This window comes from Dama dama, chromosome 6 (genome assembly GCF_033118175.1).
Source record: "Dama dama isolate Ldn47 chromosome 6, ASM3311817v1, whole genome shotgun sequence".
NCBI lineage: Eukaryota > Metazoa > Chordata > Mammalia > Artiodactyla > Cervidae > Dama > Dama dama.
In genome coordinates, this window is record NC_083686.1 from 21,874,220 (window position 1) to 21,897,623 (window position 23,404).

The 23,404-nt window shown below is 37.8% G+C and overlaps 1 protein-coding gene across 2 annotated transcripts in view; it reads left to right on the top strand.

The window, feature by feature from the left end:
- Positions 1-23,404, top strand: part of ANTXR2 (ANTXR cell adhesion molecule 2) — a 169,317-nt gene that overhangs the window by 53,925 nt on the left and 91,988 nt on the right. For both annotated transcript variants that reach the window (XM_061145723.1, XM_061145724.1), the window contains exons 11-12: positions 9,733-9,811; positions 22,809-22,904. In XM_061145723.1, coding sequence (XP_061001706.1) covers positions 9,733-9,811; positions 22,809-22,904 — 175 coding nt within the window. The remainder of the gene's footprint in view (positions 1-9,732; positions 9,812-22,808; positions 22,905-23,404) is intronic.

The following is a 23,404-nucleotide window of genomic DNA, read 5'->3' on the forward strand; positions in this document are numbered from 1 at the left end:
TTAAGACATTTGACATTTTTGGATGAAATACACTAAAAATTGAGTGATCTTTTCTAAGCATCTTTTGAGTACTTTTCAAAAATACACAGTGCAGTTAAAAAGGGGTTATTTTCAGTGTAGTACTGAAAGCATTTCCAATACAACTTTAGATGTAATATCCAGTACTTCTCTGATATAGCATTTTTTTTCTTCTAAAATCTAGCGATCTTCCTGAATGCAGTGTATTTCTTTCAGTTTTATATAAATATATTGAGTATCTCAAAAAGAAATTATTTATTTTATCCTTTTACCCTTTGAAGAAAATATTCTTAGATGAAACATTAATTTACATCTATATTCATAACTAGAAATTGAATCTTTATTCACAAATATGAAATTTGATTTTCAACTCATTATTTATTGTGCATAAAGCTAACTTTTAAAAAGCTCTATAGAGTATTAAATAGTAGCACTTGGTTTCAAAATATCTTCAGTTGACATAATTTTAATAACTTTTTGAGTAGTTACCAGTTTAATTTTCAGTATGTACAAATTGGAGGTAAATTATTTATTACTTTCAGCAAATGTCTCTCACAATTTTATTTTTAATTTTTTCATCTTTTTTAATGGATCATAAAATGGCAGTCTTTTATTGGTTATGCATAAAGTAAGCAGCAAATGAATACTTTGCAAATAGGTTACTGTGGATTGAAATGTCAACCATATTTCATGGAGTATGAAATTTCTCAGATCAGAGTAACCATAACACGTGGCACTGAGCTGTTCCCCTGTTTTGGAATTTCCTTACATCTTTAGACATTAAATAAAAGCACTGTGACCATTAAGACCTTGAATTTTACTTACTGCATTAAATATCCCAATACTATTGAATAATTTCTCATGTGGAAAGAATTAGTACATTTGAATTTAGTTTTATTGCTATTTCTTTGAGAAGCAATTGACATTAAAATGCACTTCCAACAATCTTTCTGTTAAGATGTTTAGGTTTATTCTATCCTTCTACTTAAAAAAATATTCTGAGGATGGAGCAAAGAGAAAACTAACATTTGTACATGATTCTAAATGATGTAGCACCAATTTGTAGAAAACAAAGTTGAAAGAGTCGTCGGTTCTGAGCCTCACCTTCCCTAAACACCCAGAATTGTCTGTACTGTGGGCCAGTCCTGTCTCAGAAGGTTCTCCCTGATCTTTCCCGACTTCATGGTCCCAACTCCCTGGCTGTTTCTTCTCTAATGTCACCTGTGCTTCCTCTTCTTGTGGTTCTTGTCAGTTTTCACCATGACTGGATTCCTAGCCCATAAACTCGCCTTCTCTAAGGCTTCCTTTTCTTGATGAAGAGCTCCCAATCTCCAAACAAGATCTTTCCCTTAGCTTTAAGCCAACTATTCAGATGTCTACTACCCAGATGTCAACTAACTCACTTGTATTTCCCCTAGGCACCTTAAACCTGAAGTTCCCAAATTAAACCCCTGTACTTCCATTTAAACCTATTCCTTTCATGATTCCTATTCAGGATTACCCACCTTCCTATGCAAGACAGAAACTCTGAAGTCATCTTTAACTCCTCCTTCTTCCTCACTTCCTGCATCCTATAAATGTCCAAGTCCTTTCTATTTTTAATTCCTTAATATCTCTCAGTTTTCATTTTTGCACTACCCCCATGGACACTATTTGACTCAATTCTATTTGGGTTTTTATTTGAAATGCACTAAGAAATTCTTTAAAAATTTTTTTAAATTAAGATAACATTGGTTTGTAATATTGTATATGCTTCATGTGTACAATGTTAAGTTTTGACTTCTGTATACACTACAGCATGTTTACCACCAGAAGTCTAGTTTCCATCCATTAGCATACAGTTAACCCCATTTACCCATTTCACCTTGCCCCTCTTCTCTGGGAGTCATCAGTCTGTTCTCTCTATCTGTGTGCTTCTTTTTGTTTTGTTTTGTTTGCTTGCTTTTATATTCCACATATGAGTGAAATCACACACACTTGTTTTTCTCCATCTGATGTATTTCGCTTAGTACTCTCAAGATCCATCCATGCTGTCATGATAGCAAGATTCTATCTCCTTTAGGCTGAATACCCTTCCATTGTACATGTACATTGTACATCTTCTTTAGCCATTCATCTCCCAGTGGACACTTAGGTTGCTTCCATGTATTGGCGATTCTAAATAATGCTGCAGTAAGCGTCCAGGTGCATAAATCTTTTGAGTTAGTGTTTTTGTATTCTTTAGATTAATACCCAGAAGTGGGATAACTGGATTTTATGGTAGTTCCATTCTTAACTTTTTCAAAAACCTCCATACTGTTTTTTGAAGTAGCTACACCAATTTACATTCCTACTAAGAGTGGAATACACCATGGTTTACTTAACTGGTCTTCTACTGTAGAAATTATTACTCTTCCAACCGTTACTCTACAATGTAACACATGTGATATTTGTAAAACATAATTATGACTGGATTATGACAACTACTTGTCTTAGAAGTTCATAAGACTGTTCCCAAACATCTAAATGTAGCATCCTGGGTTCTTCATGAGCCTTCTCCTATTCTCCTTTTCAGCCTCAAACCATATATTCTCACTCTCATGTTCTGTGTTGCTGCCATATTGAATGACTTTTTAGTTCCTTGACTATTCTGTGCCTTTCTTACCTTCTAGCTTTTCAAATAGTGCTCCATCTTCTTAGATTCCTTTATAATCTTCTTTCCTAATTCTTGATCATTCTTTAGGATTCATCATAGAGATGACTTCCTGCAGGAAACCTTTGTTGATGCCCTAATGCAAGGCTGAGTTGGTTGTATTTCCTACATTGTGCTCTAGTGCCTTTCTGCTGGTACCTATTTTACTTTTTTTTTTTTTTTTTATTAGTTGGAGGCTAATTACTTCACAACATTTCAGTGGGTTTTTGTCATACATTGATATGAATCAGCCATGGATTTACACGTATTCTCCATCCCGATCCCCACTCCCACCTCCCTCTCTACCCGATTCCTCTGGGTCTTCCCAGTGCACCAGGCCCGAGCACTTGTCTCATGCATCCCACCTGGGCTGGTGATCTGTTTCACCATAGATAGTATACATGCTGTTCTTTTGAAATATCCCATCTTCACATTCTCCCACAGAGTTCAAAAGTCTGTTCTGTATTTCTGTGTCTCTTTTTCTGTTTTGCTTATAGGGTTATCGTTACCATCTTTCTAAATTCCATATATATGTTAGTATGCTGTAATGTTCTTTATCTTTCTGGCTTACTTCACTCTGTATAAGGGGCTCCAGCTTCATCCATCTCATTAGGACTGGTTCAAATGAATTCTTTTTAATGGCTGAGTAATATTCCATGGTGTATATGTACCACAGCTTCCTTATCCATTCATCTGCTGATGGGCATCTAGGTTGCTTCCATGTCCTGGCTATTATAAACAGTGCTGCGATGAACATTGGGGTGCACGTGTCTCTTTCAGATCTGGTTTCCTCAGTGTGTATGCCCAGAAGTGGGATTGCTGGGTCATATGGCAGTTCTATTTCCAGTTTTTTAAGAAATCTCCACACTGTTTTCCATAGCGGCTGTACTAGTTTGCATTCCCACCAACAGTGTAAGAGGGTTCCCTTTTCTCCACACCCTCTCCAGCATTTATTGCTTGTGCTGGTACCTATTTTAGTTAACATCACATTCTATTGTAATTGTTTTATGTGACTTCCTTTCAGTTACATTGTAATTCTGTGTTTTCTTTGTTTTTGCAGCCCTATTACCAAGCACACCCTTGTTTGACCTATTGTAGGTAATTTATAAATATTAGAGCAATAGACTGATTGAGTGAGTGATTGAACTTATTGGCAGACATTCAGAAACCAATTTGGAGTGTAGTTTTAAGTGTTAAGTTCAAGCACACAGTCAACACAGTGGTAATGTTGGGTTTTGTCAAGATAACATTTTGTAACAGGAAGGAAATAGCTCTGAAAAGTTTCTTTAAATAAACTTGCATGATATTATATTCTAGGCATTTTTTGAACAATTTAGCTTTCTCTATTTTTATATGAAAGTAAGGGGAAGAGAAATTCTTTAAACAAAAAAGTATTGGGCAATTATCTCATTGCTGCAACACATTCTTCAGTATTATCTGTGTTGCTTTTTAACTTGGTATAAAAGTATCTTGATATTCTGGATAATTTTTTTGACAAGTAGTCTGATGTTACAGTAGTTTATAGAGTATATTCTGTGTTCTGAGCACTGTGTTGGACATTTTGTGGACATTATTTTGTCAAGCTTTTTCCCCCCAAACTCTGAAGCAGGTACAAGTATCCCCATTTTACAGACTGAGGAATGCAAGATTGAGAGTATAGTGACTAGGGTTCAAACCTAGAACTCCTGATTCCCCAATATGTGGGCAGAATCTATCCTCTTTTTCAATTTTATTTTATTCTTGGGACAAATAAAGATGAATTGTTGACTCACCTCTCACTGATATATGGAATTACATAAAAACAATGACTTTGATACATTTCTGTCCATAATAAAGTTTCTGTAACTGAGAGGATGAGTTCTACTGTTCTAAACATTACTAACCAGCAACAGAGGTTATATAGCAATCAGAATGAGAAATCCATAAATTCTAGCAGAATTACATAAAATGTGACAAAACATGATATGCTTATATTGGAGTCTTGGGGCAAAGAAAGGTCAAGGTATTGAGTCTGGGTTAGAGGATGAGGTGGCTTTATCAGTCTGTGTGCCATCAATGAAGGAGCAGAGCTTTGGACAAAGGTATCAACTCATAACGGTGCCATTCAGTTCCGTCTCTCAGTCACATCTGACTCTTTGAGACCTCATGGACTGCAGCACTCCAGGCTTCCCTATCCATCATCAGCTCCTGAAGCTTGCTCAAACCCATGCCAATCGAGTCGATGATGCCATCCAACCATCTCATCCTCTGTCGTCCCCTTCTCCTTCTGCCTTCAATCTTTCCCAGCACCAGGGTCTTTTCCAATGAGTCAGTTCTTCGTACCAGTTCAGTTCAGTTCAGTCGCTCAGTCGTGTCTGACTCTTTGCAACCCCATGAACCACAGCACGCCAGGCCTCCCTGTCTATCACCAACTCCTGGAGTCCACCCAAACCATGTCCATTGAGTCGGTGATGCCATCCTGCCGTCTCATCCTCTGTCGCCCCCTTCTCATCCTGCCCCCAATCCTTCCCAGCATCGGGGTCTTTTCAAATGAGTTAACTCTTCACATGAGGTGGCCAAAGTATTGGAGTTTCAGCTTCAACATCAGTCCTTCCAATGAACACCCAGGACTGATCTCCTTTGGGATGGACTGGTTGGATCTCCTTGCAGTCCAAGGGACTCTCAAGAGTCTTTTCCAACACCACAGTTCAAAAGCATCAATTTTTCAGCACTCAGCTTTCTTCACCGTCCAATTCTCACATCCATATATGACTACTGGAAAAACCATAGCCTTGACTAGATGGACCTTTGTTGGCAAAGTAATGTCTCTGCTTTTAAATATGCTATCTAGGTTGGTCATAACTTTTCTTTGAAGGAGCAAGCGTCTTTTAATTTCATGGCTGCAATCACCATCTGCAGTGATTTTGGAGCCCCCAAAAATAAAGCCTGACACTGTTTCCATTGTTTCCTCATCTATTTGCCATGAAGTGATGGGACCAGATGCCATGATCTTAGTTTTCTGTATGTTGAGCTTTAAGCCAACTTTTTCACTCTCCTCCTTCACGTTCATCGAGGCTTTTTAGTTCCTCTTCACTTTCTGCCATAAGGGTGGTATCATCTGCATATCTGAGATTATTGATATTTCTCCCTGCAATCTAGATTCCAGCTTGTGCTTCTTCCAGCCCAGCGTTTCTCATGATGTACTCTGCATATAAGTTAACTAAGCAGGGTGACAATATACAGCCTTGACATACTCCTTTTCCTATTTGGAACCAGTCTGTTTTTCCATGTGCAGTTCTAACTGTTGCTTCCTGACCTGCATACAGTTTTCTCTCTTTGTATCAGGTGGCCAAAATATTGGAGTTTCAGCTTCAGCATCAGTCCTTCCAATGAATATTCAGGACTGATTTCCTTTAGGTTTGACTGGTTTGATCAAACACTGCCATTATCATACCAATAATCTCAAAATATTTTTCTAAAGAAACAACAAATCTAAAAGCAGAAATAACTTTTAGAGTATGCTTTTCATGCTTGCAACATTTCTGAAAAAAACTACCAACAAATATATATCCATATAAAAATATACAGATATATTCACAAATAAGTATTTTATATAGTAACTGTTAGTTGCTCAGTCATGTCCGACTCTTTGCGACCACATGTACTATAGCCCCGCCAGGCTCCTCTGTCCATGGGATTCTTTAGGCGAGAATACTGGAGTGGGTTGCCATTTCCCTATTCATTATATAGTAAATGCCAATGTAATTAGCCATGAGAAATAACATGAATATTGTAAAAAGTTGGAGGAGTGACACAAAATTTTGCCAGTGAGCAAAAATTAAATATCAGACCCTAAAGCATTTATCAAGGACTAAGGTAATGTTCAATAGAAGTGAAAGCGTTTGACTACAGAGTCAAGAGAAGTCCAGTTTGGGGCAGGTTACCTTTTTAAGCTTTAAGTTCCTTATTTGGAAAATGCAGATAATGGTACAGGCTCCCTCAGTGGATTGTTGTGAGAATTAATTGAGAAGATGAGTTAGTGTGTTGGGTTTGACAGCTCACGGTGAACAATGTCAGATTCATGATCTCCGAAGAAGATTTAGCTTTGGAGCCAGGGACGAGGCTTGATCACTCAAGAGCTTTTGTATAGCAGAGTTTTATTAAAGTATAAAAAGGGACAGAGAAAGCTTCTGACAGAGACGTCAGAAGGGGGATGGGGAGTACCCCCCTTTGCTAGTCTAATGGAGGTCTTACATACTTTTACCAGACCCACTCCCACAGCATACATTTTAAGATAACCAGATTAGTCAGAAGGTCCTTGTGAAAAAGGAGCATGTCCTTGAGCAAGATACATCGTTGTTATATAATCCTTAGTACAGAGCTTAAGGAAAAACAACCCTTGAGCCATTAACTCTGGGCTTAAAGAAAACATTTTATGTGACTAAGATGAAAGAATGTAGAAAAAACCCATTTGTCCTTTTCTCTTCCTTGAGAACTCCAGACCCCTTTCTCCTCTCCAAGGGCTTTGGACCCCTTTCTCCTCTTTGAGGGCCCCAGACTCCTTACCAACCTACCTAAGAATTAACTCCTCAGGTTCATAGTAAGGAATAGGCAAATGCCATCATTGTTAATATTGTTGTTAATGGTAATAGTTTGATAGTGCTAACTACTGCTTTCAGGAAGTGGAAGGTTATATTGTTTCAACTGAGTCCATGTGTCCAAGGAATCATCAGGTGGATTTCCATGTCTGTGGAGACTTAAGTCAGTTTTATTTCACCAACCACATTATACTAGACTGAGATTTTAGGAATAATGTGCAGTTGTTTTGATTGCCTACAAGAGCTCATCAGCATGCTATGGGAAACTATAGAAAAGAGTGAACTTTGTTGTAAAAAATATCTTCTGTTTTTATTCCATTTGGATAAGCATTAAATGTTTTGAATGTTTCCTTTGTTAATTAGAGAACTGGTTCATGTCTGGTGAGTTCTACCTGCCAGATTATAAACAATTTATGTCAGTGTCTCCTGATCCCTTCAAAGTTGAATCAATAAGATTACTTGCAACAGTCATACAGTGTTATGACTCCAATAAATCTTCCCCAAAACCAAAACCATGCCTTCTGTCTCATGTGCTTTCTGGTGCATGCTTAAGAGTGGAGGAATTAAGATCTAGGAAACATTATTTTTGGATTCTACTATGCTTAGTCTTCAAAAAAGCAAAACAAAACAAGGCACTCAATTCTGCAGAATAAGCAAGTAATTTTAAGTTTACTTTCTTAAATAAGCCGCTTCTCATTCTGTGTTGGAAGTTCATAGAAGTTCAGTCAAGTTGACATAAACACCCTAAGTTGTTGCTTGTTTCTGGATTTAGTTAAACATATTTTTAAAAACAAAATGTTTTGAAGGGAATAATTTACAGGGAATATTTTTAATAGGAGTAATGCTGAATTTTGAAGACGAGTTTATCTAGAAGTTTACTAGTTTTATCTTTCCTGGAGACTCTAGTGCTGTAAAAACTCAAGCTACATATCACATTGAGAGAATAATAAAAAAGAAAAACACAGTAAGAACTTTCATTTCTTCAAGCCTCAGTGATATAATGGAAAGAACTTGAAATTTGTAAGAATCCTGTCTTAGCACTTTGGACAAGGTAATTAGCATTTTGGGGCCTAATGTACCTCAGCTATAAAACTGTGAAATTCCTTATTTTAAGAGTTATAAGAATTAAATGAGATAATATCATAAAATGCCCAGGATAGCATCTGGCAGGAACTGAATAATATTTGTCATCACTGGCATCATTATTGAAAATCTTACCAGTGGCTTGAGATTACTTCTGTTTTATTCTGTCTGTAACTAATAGTGTTTGACACAAAATTCAAGGCCTAAAGTAGAACTCTAATAAATTTAACAAGATTCTACTAATCCAGAGTAATTAAGGCAAAGTTTCTGGCTATTAATTCTTGGAATTTAGAATATTTTATGAACACTGGGGCATGGTGTGGTATAGAAGCTAAATTAACAAAATGTTGCCTGAACTTTAATGAATGGATAGCTTTGTTTTCTTGGTATATTGATTATTATAGGTAATATACTTTGTAAACTCTTTTGGAAAAGAGCTGTTTCCTTTAAAATCTCCTTGTCACTATTCCCCATTTGACATCTTCTTGTGGTGGTTTATTTGCTAAGTCCTGTCTGGCTCTTGCGACCCCATGGACTTTAACCCACCAGGCTTCTTTGTCCATGGGATTTCTCAGACAGAAATACTGGAGTGGGTTGCCATCTTCCTAAAGCTATGAAAAAACACATTACCAACTGAACCCAATTAATGAATTACTATAATAAAACCTGAATTAATGAAATTTTAATTATTTTTAATTATAATTTGAAATCATATTTTCAAAGTGAGAGCTGTATTTTAATTACAGTAGTTCTCAGCAATGGACAGAAATTATTCTTTCTTTTCTCTGCCTTTTTCAGGATATGTTAAAATCTTGGGTATTTGCAACAAATGCCTACAGATATTTAAATGTATTCTTTTTTTCCATTCAGCTTATCTCTGTCTTTCATTATCACTTTCTCTGTATTTTATCTTTGAATGGTTGGTTATTTTTGTATTCTTAAACAATAAGCTTGTAATAATTGTAATATCTACAGACAGGGAAAAGCGAAATGGGATGGAACAATTTTTCTCGTTTTTAAAAAGATTTTTGTGAACCTGAAAAATCTCAGCATTTTTCTGCGTTAAAGAATTCTTTTAAATCAACTTTTTGTCCAAAAAACAGCATTTTTAAACTATAAGGACAACCATAGGAATTTTTCATGTTTGTATTTACATTAGTGCCTCTTTTAGGAACAATTGAATCACTTAAGGAATTTGCCTTTAGCTACCGAGTAAGGACTGGAACTAAGAAAGAAAAAAGCTAAGATAAACCAACTGATCAGGCACTTGACTTTTAAAGTAGACTTTCTGGTTACTTTTGAATGATTTAAAGAAAGAAAAATCTCCCACAAAGCTCTACTTTTTAATTCATTGTTAATTATTGTTTCTTCATTTTCTTTCAGAACTCTTCATGTTTCAGTGAGTTTTAATGAAGGAAAGTCTGTCATCTCGAGTTCACTAATAGTCACAGCCACAGAATGTGTAAGTCACAGTTTGCATAAAGTTGCCTTTTAAAGATAACTCTATCCGGAAATAATTTATGGTCTTTCAGTGTTGCTGCATACTACAATAAAGTACAAACAGTAACACTGAAGACCATTGCAAGAAAACACTTGCACTTGTAGATTGTTTTGCATTTTCCTTTAGTTTCATTTTAAAAGGGATTTTAAGAGAGTATACGTTGTGTTTTGATATTTATAAATTTGGAAAGTCATATCAGAATAAGGTAGGAGAATGATTTCCAAATGAAGCTATTTTTTAATTAAAACAAAAACTATAAAGAAAGTAATGTCTTTCTCTTAATGAAGGTTGCATTGTAGAATCTAAGACATTTATCATGTTTTTGAAATTATTAGTGCATCTTAATGAGTGAGCTTATTATTTTGTCCATTTTAATGTTGGTATTTTCTCATGAGTAAGGAATTTGATTTTGAAAGCTTGAAAATATCTTGGCTTGAAACTATATTGAAGCTATAATTTAATTGAGGTGATAGTTTTGTATCATAGATCATAGTGGACCTAAAATGCAATATTTTGATATGTAAAGTCCATTGATAAGACAATGTTTTCCTTAATTTTTTTGGTTTAAGTCTTGATATTAGATTGTTGAACATGAAAACACAAAGCATTAAAAGGAACTGATCACATAAGACTGTTCATCTTATGATTGCATTTTCTTTGTAAAAAATAAATAAATCAGAGCAAAAAAAAAAAAAAAAAAGAAATTCCTGCCCTTCAAAAGACCAAAATCCCAAACCTAAACATTGTCCCACATCTCATGATTTCATGAGATGGTTTTACATTTTGATCTTTTATTTTGAGAGACGTCCTTCCTCCAGAAAAAAAAAAAAAGGCGACTCAATATTATCTGTATAGAGATAGTTTATTTCTTCTTGTAAAAAAACATTGCAGGGAAAACAGCATCCATATGGACTCTTGGGTCATTATTGAATTCCCTGGATAACTCTTTTTCAACACTCGTTTTCATTTTTTTTATTTTAAAAATAGCTAGGCCCTCCCCACTCAATCCCTGCCTTTTCATCTTCAATTCATGTTGCAATTTGTAGATTTTGTGGATGTTGCAGTTTGTATATTTTCTGGTCCCTCAGGATGTGGTTGAGATTACAAACATTTGTGGTTTATGGTTTCTCAGTGTTCCCTCACTGAAATGGCTTTCTTTCTCCATCCATCCTATTCTGCACCTCCAGCTGTTTTCTTTTTTTTTTTAACCTCTCTTCCACTCAAGTGTGGTTATAGGATCTTTATCTGGATCCTATAACCATACACAGTTTACATGTACAGGGATGCTGAAGTTATATGACCCATTTGGAATTTATAGGTTGTATGCTTCCTAGAAAGAGGAAGTCTTTCTAGGTCTTGCTTGTTTTCAGGGGAGTCTAAGATCATGGCATCTGGTCCCATCGCTTCATGGCAAATAGATGGGGAAGAAGTGGAAACAGTGACAGACTTTATTTTTTTGGGCTCCCAAATCACTGCAGATGGTGACTGCAGCCATGAAATTAAAAGACGCTTGCTCCTTCGAAGAAAAGTTATGAATAACCTAGACAGCATATTAAAAAGCAGAGACATTGCTTTGCCAACAAAGGTTCGTCTAGTCAAGGCTATGGTTTTTCTAGTAGTCATGTATGGATGTGAGAGTTGGACTATAAAGAAAGCTGAGCGCTGAAGAATTGATGCTTTTGAACTGTGGTGTTGGAGAAGACTCTTGAGAGTCCCTTGGACTGCAAGGAGATCCAACCAGTCCATCCTAAAGGAGATCAGTCCTGAACATTCATTGGAAGGACTGATGCTGAAGGTGAAACTCCAGTACTTTGGCCATCTGATGCGAAGAACTGACTCACTGGAAAAGACCCTGATGCTGGGAAAGACTGAAGGCTGGAGGAGAAGGGGACGGCAGAGGATGAGATGGTTGGATGGCATCACCGACTCAATGGACATGAATTTGAGTAAACTCTGGGAGTTGGTGATGGACAGAGAGGCCTGGCGTGCTGCAGTCCATGGGGTCACAAAGAGTTGGACACGACTGAATGACTGAACTGAGCTGAATGTGACTCGAGGTGGTTTAAGAGTAAGGTGATTTCAGGAAAAAGGGACATTAGTTGTATCAGAGATGGAGAGAGAGTGTGGGGGCATGTTGTAATATTAAACAAAGGATCTCAGTCACTTCCATGGAGAAGAGATTTGAGCAAAGACTTGAGGAAGGTGAGGGAGTAAGCCTTGAAGACCATGTAAGGGAAGAGTGTTTATGCGGAGGGAGCAGCTAAAACAGCCTAAGGTGGGACTGAACCTGGCTGGCTTAAAGAGGAACAAGGCAGCCGATGTGCAGGGAAAGGCAGCTAGGGGAGGAGGAGGCTTTAGATGGGTGGAGGAGAGGAGAAGGAGGGGAGAGATCATAGTGGGTTGTATAAATCATTGTAAGGACTTGAGTTTTTCTTCTCAATGAAACAGGGAGCCATTAGAAGGTGACGTGGCTGTTGTTGTTGTTCAGTTGCCAAATCTTTCTGACTCTTTGTGACCCCATGGACTGCAACACGGCAGGCTGCCTCATCCCTCAGCATCTCCTGGAGTTTGTCCAAGTTTGTGTCCATTGAATCAGTGATATCATCCAACCATCTCATCCTCTGTCGCCGTCTTCTTCTGCCTTCCATCTTTCTCAGCATCAGGGTCTTCTCCAGTGAGTCGGCTGTTCGCATCAGGTGGCCAGAGTAGTGGAGCTTCAGCTTCAATGTCAGTCCTTCCAAAGAATATTCAGGATTGATTTCCTTTAGGATTGACTGGTTTGATCTTGCTGTCCAAGGGACTCTCAAGAGTCTTCTCCAGCAGCACAGTTCAAAAACATCAATTCTTTGGCGCTCTGCCTTCTTTATGGTCCAAGTCTCACATCCATACATGCCTATTGGAAAGACCGTAGCTTTGTTATATGGACCTTTGTTGTCAAAGTGATGTCTTTGCTTTTTAATACACATAGTTTGTCATAGCTTTCCTTCCAAGAAGTAATCGTCTTCTAATTTCATGGCTGCAGTCACCATCCACAGTAATGACATGGTATGACAGTGTTTTAAAAGGATTATTACCCACCAGGGTTCTTGGCCTCCTTCATCAATAGAAATTGATCAGAGGCCAGACAAGAAATTCAGGCAAGGTTTTTTTTGGGGCCCCTGTTGCAGCAGCGGGGAACGAGAACAAACAACAAGTTCCTCTGTTTTTCTGCTTGCTGGGCAGGGAGTTTGTCCCTCTTATGGGGTGAGGGTAGTGGTGTGTCCAGGGGTTGGGCCAATGGGGTGGCTTAGGTGGTGCCCACCCTTAGGTGGTGTTGTATGCAGGGGGCAAGGGCAGTACCCTGCTTTTGTTCTGACTCTTCAGAAGTGGCAGTTTGGTTTTTTGGTCTCTTTGTATCTTTTGTGCAAAATTTGCCCTAACTGTGCATGCACACAGTTTCTCTGTATTTTGTTGTTGGAGGAGAGGCTTAGGTACAAGCATGGCAGCAATGTGCCGCAAATGGCCTTGGGTTCCATGTCTGTCGCAGGATCATTCTGGTTGCTGTACAAAAACAGACTTGGCAAGATAGGGGCCAAAGTGGAGACCTAGAGACCAATTCTGTGACTAGTTTAGTAATCTAGAAGTGGAGGGGCAGGGTGGTGTGTGTGGCTCCATTATCTGCTAGGGAGATAGCAGTGGAGATGGTGAGAAGTGGTTAGATTGAACATATTTTAAAGGTGAAGTCTATGGGATACCTAGACAGATTAGGTGTGGTTGTGAAAGGCAATAAGGACAGTTCCAAGCTTTTTCACTTGAGTAGTTAGAAAGATAAGTTGTCATTGGTAGGGTTGTTTTTGGGAAAAAATGAGGGGCTCTCTTTTGGAAATGTTGAGTGAAAGATGTCCATTTATTTTCATCTCAGGGGAAGTATCAGAAAGGCTACCGAACACGCAAGTCAGAAGTTCTAGAAAGAGGTCTGGATTGGAGGTGCATGTTTGGGAGCTGTTGTATGGAATGAAAGAGTTAACCAAATTCTACATGATTTTTAATGGGAAAAAAAAAGAAGCTTTAAGAGGTAGAGCATGAAGGGGGAAGAAAATGAGACAAAAGTTTTTATTTATGGAGAAATCTAGATAAGCTGAGTCTTGAAAGGAGAGCAGATCTTCAGCAAGGAGAGAGAAGTGGGGGAGCATTTTACAGATAAATAGTAAACAAATTGAAGCGGGTAAAGACAAATCAGGGGTCTGGGACTAACAGATATAAATCATTATATATTGAATAGATAAGCAACAAGGATTTATTGTACAGCCCAGGGAACTATACCTGTTATCTTATAAAGCCTTTAAAGAAATATTATCTGCAAAAATACTGAATCACTATTGTAAAGCAACTATACTTTAATAAAAAATTAATTAATTAAAGAAATTGAAAGTAGATACATTTGGTTGGAGTAAAAATAGTGGAAGGAAAGCTTGGAAATAGAACATTTAGATCAGATTATCAACAACCTGAAAAAAAAAAGAACTTAGAGTTCATCCTACAAGTCTGTGGTTCTTCAGCTTTAGTACCCAGAGATGTCACTATTAAAAATGAATGAAGGAAAGAAAATCTGTGTTCATGAGAGCTTGAGCTTAACTCTGTAGAGACAAAGGTTTAGAGAGTTTTTTCTTTTCAGTTGTATTAATATAATTGACATATAGCACTGTATAAGTTTAAGATGTAAAGCATACCTATTTACTTACATAAGTTAAAAAGTTAGTTAAGTCGCTCAGTTGTGTCTGACTCTTTGCGACCCCGTGGACTGTAGCCCACCAGGCTCCTCCCTCCATGGGATTCTCCAGGCAAGAATACTGGAGTGGGTTGCCATTTCCTTCTCCAATTTACTTACATAATCATGGGATGATTCTTTTTTTCTCATTAGATCTAATCATTATTTTTATTCAAGCTCAAATATGTCTGGTTTTATTGTTGCTAAGTCATGTCTGACTGTAACCCCACAGGCTGCAGCACGCCAGGCTCCCCTGTCCTTCACTCTCTCCCGGAGTTTGCTCATATTCATGTCCATTGAGTCAGTAATGCTGTCTAACCGTCTCATCCTCTGCCTCCCTCTTCTCCTTGTGGATGGTAGTAATATCACCATTTTATCGATATGGAAAGTGAGACTGGGGCTGATGAGAAAGGACCAGTGGACGTGTGCATTACATCTCTATTCCGAATAGAAGAGGACAGTGGGTAATACTATGATATAATAAATACTGAGCATTGTATTTATGTGATACCTAGCATGTTTCAGGCATATTTGGGTATGATAATTAGGGAATGTTTTGAAATATTCAGATATTGATAATTAGGTTAGTAATATTATTCATTCTAGGATGATGTTTTTGGCTCTTCATAGGCATTTGAAAGTCACACCAAATAAAATACCATCGCCTTAGCAGTTGATTAATCCTTGTGGAAATCCCACAAATAAAGAATCCCCTCTGTTCTCCAAGAGCATCTGGGCTTGGTCCTACTAAGGCACTTAAGTCACTGGTCTGTAATTTCCTGTTTACTTCTCTGCCTCTCTCTGCAGGCTGTGGCTTGCTCACCGCCTCCCTTTTGGTGTCTGGTGCTTACACAAGGCAGGTGTTCCAAAATTATTTGTTAAAGGAATGAATGACAGTACCTATATATTCGAAGTGGGGATCCTAAGGTTTAGACTTAAGAGATTTAAGCTTAGGGTCTGAGGAGGGCTTAGACTTAGGCTATCTGTTCTCTCTCTCTCTCTCTTTTTTTAAAATTTTGGCCATGAACATGTAGCATGTGGGATTTTAGTTCTCTGACTAGGGATCAAACCCATGTCCCCTACTTTGGAAGCACAGAGTCTTAACTACGGGACGGCCAGGGAAGCTCTCAGGGAGTCATTCTCTTCATTTGTCTCAGAAGGTCTCCTAAATGTGTCTCTGTTTTTAAAAATGCAGGGAGAGATATTTGTTCTCCCCTCTGGAACCACTGCTCTTCTGATTCAGAATAATATACTAAGAATGTATTTTCTGAACAAGAGTTACGTTTCACTGTGCTAAGCCCTGCACGTGTGCTCAGCACTTTATGATTTAATTCTCACCACTGAAGAGAAGGCTGTTATTATGATGAGAAAACTTAGGAACACAGAGAGCCACCTCCAATCTTTACTGCCCATATATGCACAGTAGAAGGTGCTTCCTCTTGTTAAGTGGATCTAACTCTCAGTAGGGTACACACAGCTTGATGTGCAGAATATTAAATGATTTCAGCCTTCACCACCCCCAAGAAAGGGGAGACTGGGAGCCTGGAGACTCTGGAGGTTAAATTATTTACTCAGTTTCATAATCAAGTAAATGCTAGAATTGAGAATTGAACCCGTCTGTCTGCCCCTGTTGCACAATCTTCCATTCATTAGCAGGTCCTGATCTGATTTATGTAAGATAAACGTTGGCAATTTTTTTTTGTTTGTTTGGTAAAAGGTCAGATAGTAATTATTTTCAGCTTTGGTGGCAATACGGTTGCACTACTCAACTCTTCCATTAGTGCAAAGGCAGCTATAGATGTATAAACAAATGGGCATGGCTGTGTTCAACCAACTATGTACACTAGCCTTTGAATTTCATGTAATATATTTTTCTTTCATTTTTTCCCGGCTATATAGTAATGTAAAAATTTATTTTAGCTTGCCAGGTTTCTTATGAAATTGTTGAGTTGATTTGGCCTGTGGGTCGTAGTTTGCTCCTTCCTGATATGGAACATTTCAAAAGAATCCAGTAAATAAAATCATCACCTATTTTATGACCTTTTTTTTTTTTTCTTTCCCAAGCTCTGAACTCGTGAAATGAAGTTGTAGAGATCTAGTTCCCCTTTTCTGTTTCTGTTTTATTCTAATGTGGTTGCTGTGATTATTTATTTTCTAGATAGATTGCAACATGCTGTTCACAAAGTTTTGAAATTTTTGAGTGATTCCTCTTTTCTTGTAGTTATTTTGCAAGTACAGTAGTAACTCTGATTTGTTTTATACTTCTTTAATGACTAGAATTTCACATCTGTTTGGCAGAGTAAAGTTTTTCATTGTACCTTAGAGCTTGCTTTGAATGAAGAAAAGGAAATTAGATGCAGGTAAAGTTAAAAGACTAAATGTGTCCAGGACAACTAGAAAATATATTCCTTTTACCCCAAATCAAGCTCAAGGTTCTGTCCCCAGTTGAAACTAAAAAGTTTTGGCTTCACAGCCTTGACCAACACTTGGGTTAGTTAGTTGCTCAGTTGTGTTCAGCTCTTTGTGACCCTATGGACTGTAGCCAGCCAGGCTCCTCTCTCCATGGAGTTCTCCAGGCAAGAATACTAGAGTGGATTACCATTCACTTCTCCAGGGGATCTTCCTAACCCAGGGATCAAACCTGGGTCTCCTGCACTGCAAACGGATTTCTTACCATCTGAGCCACCAGGGAAGCCCCAAGGTACTAAGTCTTTAATTTGCCTCCTCAGCTAACTTGTCTTTGTAGATACCTGAAAATGCTACTTGTTCAGAACTATAGTTAGGAAGAATTGATCCAACAGATAGCCACTTGGAAGGTCATCCAACAAATTTGTTAGGTATTAACCCAATAAATGGCCAGTTCTCTCTGTAATAAAGAGGATTCCTGCTTTCCAGAAATTTGTGTTTCATTAGTTTCTTCAGTTGCTTCAGGTCCCCTCAGATTGTTTTCCAGCCAAAGTTGTCTTTTCTTGTCCTTGCAAGAAGCCACTTATTAGACCCCTGCTTCTTCCGGGCTTTCTCATACTTTCCCAGGAGGTCCTTTGAGAACCCCAGTGCAGGCTAGTTCCTTCTTTGCCTGTTTCTATTGTACCGGCTTTCTGTCCTCCTCACATTTATGATTGTGTGTTCGAGGGTTGTCCCTCTAACCTGTGGGCTTCATGAAGACTTGCACAACATAGCTTCGGCAGCTTTTTAACTTTCTACTGTTTAAACAGCCTTACACCTAAACAGAATTGAGAGGCTTTTAGTTTCTCCCTATGATACAGATCTCTGTGTAATCAGATCTGCTTTCATCTGACTTTGAAGTCTGCACTTTGCATTACAGCATCTGCTCAGAGCACTGAAGTCTATGTGTTTGACCTTTTTTCTTAATTTGTTTATAAAGTTATCTGAACAATGAAATTATTTCCCTTTCATTGCTGAGGTCTTTCATGTTCTGATAACAGCTCTGGCAAATCAAAACAAAGGAACTGTGGAAGCCTGGATTTGTATCCAGTTAACTGAGCTAATGTCTGGGACCGGGACATCCAGGGAAGTGTTTATGGCAAGTTCCAGTTGCATTCAATTCTTTGCTTACTGCGACCTGTTCTCCATCATGCTTAACTTAAATATGATAAAGATGAAGTCTGTAGGTCTGTGGAAAGTGTATATTTTCATAGTTTTCTTGTATACTAATCTTCAGAATCAGTTGAGATGATAATATTATTATATGAAATGATATTTACATCTGGAGGTGCACAGTGTTTTGCGAGTGTTCCTCACAGGGACATTTTTGAAAGAAAATGCAAGAATTTTGACTGCCTGTCATGGCTAGCCCATCTACTTTATATTCTGTCAGTATGATTTTCTGAATTTCCTGCTCATGACACATTTGTAGAAAGAAAAAAAAAACACTAACCACTAAACTTGTAGCATATTCACACCCTCTAGTTTCATGTCTTTATTTCTGAACATAGGATTTGAATTCTAAGAAAAGGGGAAAACAAATGTTCGTAGTACCCTTTTGGAATTTGTGAGCAGAGCCAAATGGTAAGCCATTTCCATGGACACGCTGTGGCTTGATCCTCATGCCGGAAAGGTCTGGGGGAAAAGTTGTGTTCACTCCATACATGAACAGTCACAGATTGGGGGTATTTTATGGAAGAGCTTAAAGGTGGGATCATGAATTTAACACACTTGACAACATGTCTCCCATAAGATATCAGAGTTTTCTATGTATTCTGTTGACATTCTTTTCCTGTTATATTCTTGTTTGTCAGATTTCAGAGCTTAGTGTAATCATTGCATGATTTGTTCATGAATGTTTGGAATTCCACGTAGAAAGATGCACTTTAAGTGCTTTCATAAGTATCCTGATGTGTGCTCTGAATTACTTCCTTAGGTTTTGAGGACAGAGAACTTAGATAATTACCTGAACATTTTCTATAATGTATTTATCTTCTCTCTCTCACTGATACATACACACACACACACACAAATTTCTATCTGCAAGACGCTGACTTAGATCTTTAGGCTACATCAATAAATATATGTTGAGTTTGCACTTTATTTTTTTTTTCCATTTATTTTTATTAGTTGGAGGCTAATTACTTTACAATATTGTAGTGGTTTTTGTCATACATTGACATGAATCAGCCATGGATTTACATGTATTCCCCATCCTAATCCCCCGTCTCACCTCCCTCTCTACCCGATCCCTCGAAACATGTGTATTATCTAGAGTGAAACAGATCACCAGCCCAGGTTGGATGCATGAGACAAGTGCTCGGGCCTGGTGCATTGAGTTTGCACTTTAATTCTATCAAATTGTACATCAAGAAGTTACTAGATGACTGCATGTCTTTTCATTTCTTAAAATTAAAATTGATGTTTTATGGTAAATACTATGTAGTAGCATCTTCAAGTGCCTTAAGAGTGGGCTAATAGTAAATAATAGAGCTTTATGAAGATTGTATGTGTGTGTGTGAAGTTTCTGTACTTATTTTTGTTGTCTTCTGAAAATAGATTACATGACAAGTCAAAGATTCTAGGTGATATTTTGGTGGTGTCTGTTTTGGTTAATTTGCAACCTAACATCAGTTATATAAATAGCTTGTATGGTTATTCCCTCTTATATCCAGGTGCAAAATTAGAAAGCAAAGGATGGCTTTCATTGTTCATGTATATACTTGATTGTTAATCTTCTCCTAAAATTTCTGAAGTCAGTGCATGTTTTTATGGTCTATGTTGCCCTGAGAATTATTTTAAAAGTTTTTTTTAGTGGATTTATTAAAATTGAAATGCAGTTAATAATCAGTGTCTTTGAAAACTGATTTGTTTGGAGATAGTTTCCAAGTCACTGTATGGTAATCTCTCTTTTTTTTTTTTACACTGTGATATACTAACAGATGATACAGGGAAACTATGACTCATATTTCAAGATTTTTCTGATAAGCTATACAAAGAATATTTTGCTAATGCTTCTTAAACTATTACTTTTGCAAACTACCTTCTCTTCTCTTCTTCAATTATTTATAAATAACTATCTACATAAAGAGGCTTCCCTGGTGGCTCAGTGGTAAAGAACCCGTCTAGCAATGCAGGAGACACAAGTTTAATCCCTAGGTTGGGAATATCCCCTGGAGTAGGAAATGGCAACCCATTCCAGTATTCTTTTGCCTGGAAACTTCCATGGACAGAGGAGCCTGGAAGGCTACAGTCCATGGGGGTGGCAAAGAATCAGGCCCGACTGAGGGAGTGAGCAGTCAAGCATGTCTACATAAAGATCATTATCTCTTTGTGCATAAGTTATTATGCATTACAATTCAAATTCCATCATAAAATGTTCTAATTAAATAACAGCACCATTGTTACTTCAACATCCAAAAGTCTTTTCACTTTTTGATCAATCCTAACATTTCCCCAAATGGATACTGGGGGATCCTAGTTCTGTAGGATATTGATAATGTTATGAGAAAAAAATTGATTTGTGCTGATCTAAGTTGGACTTTTTTTTCCTACTACAAAACCATTTAGAGCTTTAAAAATATGTTAATGTGCACAGTGCTTTTCTAAGAGAGATATCCTGGTTATCACTTTGCCACAAAGAATTTCATGCTTTGGGAACAACTGACTTTATTATTGTATAGATTAGAAAACAGAGTCCCCTAAAAATTAAACAGTTTGTTTAAAATTAGACCTCCAGACTAATACTTGTAAGGCAAGGCCATTCTAAGATGAGTATTGGTAGGTTCTTTCAGCTCCAGGCTCTCTCTTTATCAGCTTTTGGGATAAATGTGAGTCTTGCTTTGATTTCTGGGCTTGTACTTCTTATTTGTTTTGAATGACAGAGTGTGTATCTCAGAAAACCTACCTTATGGAGACCCACATTCCCACCCAGACAGAATGTATTGATTTATTTACAGGTTTTTTTTTTTCCCTTTCTTGAAGTCTTTTCTTTAAAAATTAAAAACACAAACAGAACATGTTTACTGGGGAATCTCAGAGAGTAAGCATTTGAAAGAGACACTTTGTTCTCTTGGAAAATTGATCTCTGTGCTAAAAATTAAGTAAATACTCTTCTTTGTGTCATAGCTCAGTTGGTAAAGAATTTGCCCGCAATACAGGAGACCCTGGTTCGATTCCTGGGTTGGGAGGATTCTCTGGAGAAGGGGAAGGCTGTCCATTTCAGTATTCTTGGGCTTCCCTTGTGGCTGAGCTGGTAAAGAATCTGCCTGCAATGTGGGAGCCCTGGGTTCAATTCCTGGGTTGGAAAGATCCCCTGGAGAAGGGAAAGGCTACCCACTCCAGTATTCTGGCCTGGAGAATGCCAAGGACTGTATTCCATGGAATTCCAGGGGGTTGCAAAGAGTCGGACATGACTGAGCAACTTTCATTTCATGTTTGTGGCTCTTGGAGTCTCATTTATTTGGAGTTCATTCTCTTAGTAAATAGTTCTACATACCAGGCCTGGAGTATACCTGGATAAGTAGATTGGGAATAGGCCCTGCCTTCCTAGAACTCATAGTGAATATAGAAAAGACAAATAATAATTGTAGTTCATCAGAAATAAATAAGCAAATCAAATAAATAAATTGTGCTAAGTGCTGAAGTTTAAGGTTCAGAGAACCATGCCTTGTAAAGTAAGAAGGGGTATTTTCTAGTCAGAAGGTACAAGGAAGGCTTCCTGAGGAAGTGGCTTTAGCTACGCCCTGTAGGATGAATAGGTAGTTGGTAGATGAAGCAGGTAGGGGCTGAGCCCAGGACAGAGGTGTTAGGGCTGGAGGAGCTCGTCATTAGGAAGCGTAACAACACCAGTGTGGTTTGTGGTTGTGAGTAGGTTGTGAGTGGGTAGCACTTGAACTGCCGTGGGTGATCTTCTGACATCCGAATGCATACCGTTGCATCCTTTCGTTGACACGTGTGTACCACTTGCCAACAAGAACGTTGTTGCTGGTTTGTCACCTGTTTGGTGAGCTTTGGTATTCATCCTGTCCTGCCATTTAAGTGTATGAAGAAATAATGCTCCATCATCAAAAAGTCTGGGGAAATTCTGCATAAATTCTGCCTAGAGGTAATCGTGCTTGTAACCAGAATAATCTTTTCCCAAAGACATAAGATAGGGGGCATAGGGACTGTTCATGCGGCTTCCCAAGTGGTGCTAGTGGCAGAGAACCTGCCTGCCAAGGCAAGAGAGGAGAGTGACATGGGTTCGATCCCTGGAGGAGGAAATGGCAACCCATTCCAGTATTCTTGCCTGGAGAACCCCATGGACAGAGGAGCCTGGTGGGCTACAGTCCATTGGGTCGCAAAGAGTTAGACCTGACTGAAGCGACTTAGCAGATACAGTACAGGACCATTCACACAACTCCAAATTGTGATTTTTTCCCTCTTTTTCTTTAAGGTATAATTTCAAACACTTTGGGAGGGTTTTATACTTATCCTTGCCTATCTTAACATAATATATATAAGGTATAATGTGAGGAAATTTAATACAAATAGATTATATTTAGTATATTATGTAAATATAATAAAATGGGATATAATGTAATTAGTATATAAGTAGTAAGATAATTTATACAATTTAAAGAATGTAAAGGAATATATTAGCAGTCTGGTTTAATATTATGATGCTTCCTGTCATTTTTTCTGGTGTTTCCTTCAAAAGTACATGTTTGGGATTTGACTGTCAACTTTGCTGACCGCCTTGCTTTTGTTTTCGGCTTCCTCCAGTCTAGTGGGATTGCAGCCCTCATTGCTATTTTGGTGTTACTGCTGCTCTTGGCTATTGGACTGATGTGGTGGTTTTGGCCCCTTTGCTGCAAAGTGGTAAGTAAGAAGGATTTGCAGTCTTCTTCTTTTTTTTTTTTTTAGCATCAAGGTGTAAAGTACGGCTGAAATATGAATCAGTGCCACATTGCTCAACAACAGCAAAGTTTCAATTAGCAAATTGAATTTTAATAGTTATATATTTTAATCATTGTAAGAAATTCTATTCATGCCTGCTAATAAATGTTTACTATAAAACTTCTAGGAAGCACTTCAAAATCAGGTTTAGGGGAAGAAGAGAAGAAGAAGGTAGGAATGATGATAGGGATAAAGGGTTTCCCACTCAAGTACAAAAGAATTTCACGTAAATTGAATGATATTTTCTACTGGATTCATTGAGAGGGGTTGATAATCTGTCAGGTTTTGGGTTTGTTTTATTTTGTTTTCATTGCTTATTGAATGTTTCATTATCACTTTGAAAGATACACTATTTCAGGACTTTTTCTGTTTGCCTCTTGGAAAAACATTTTAGAAATAAGTCACATGAAAATGTTAGGGTA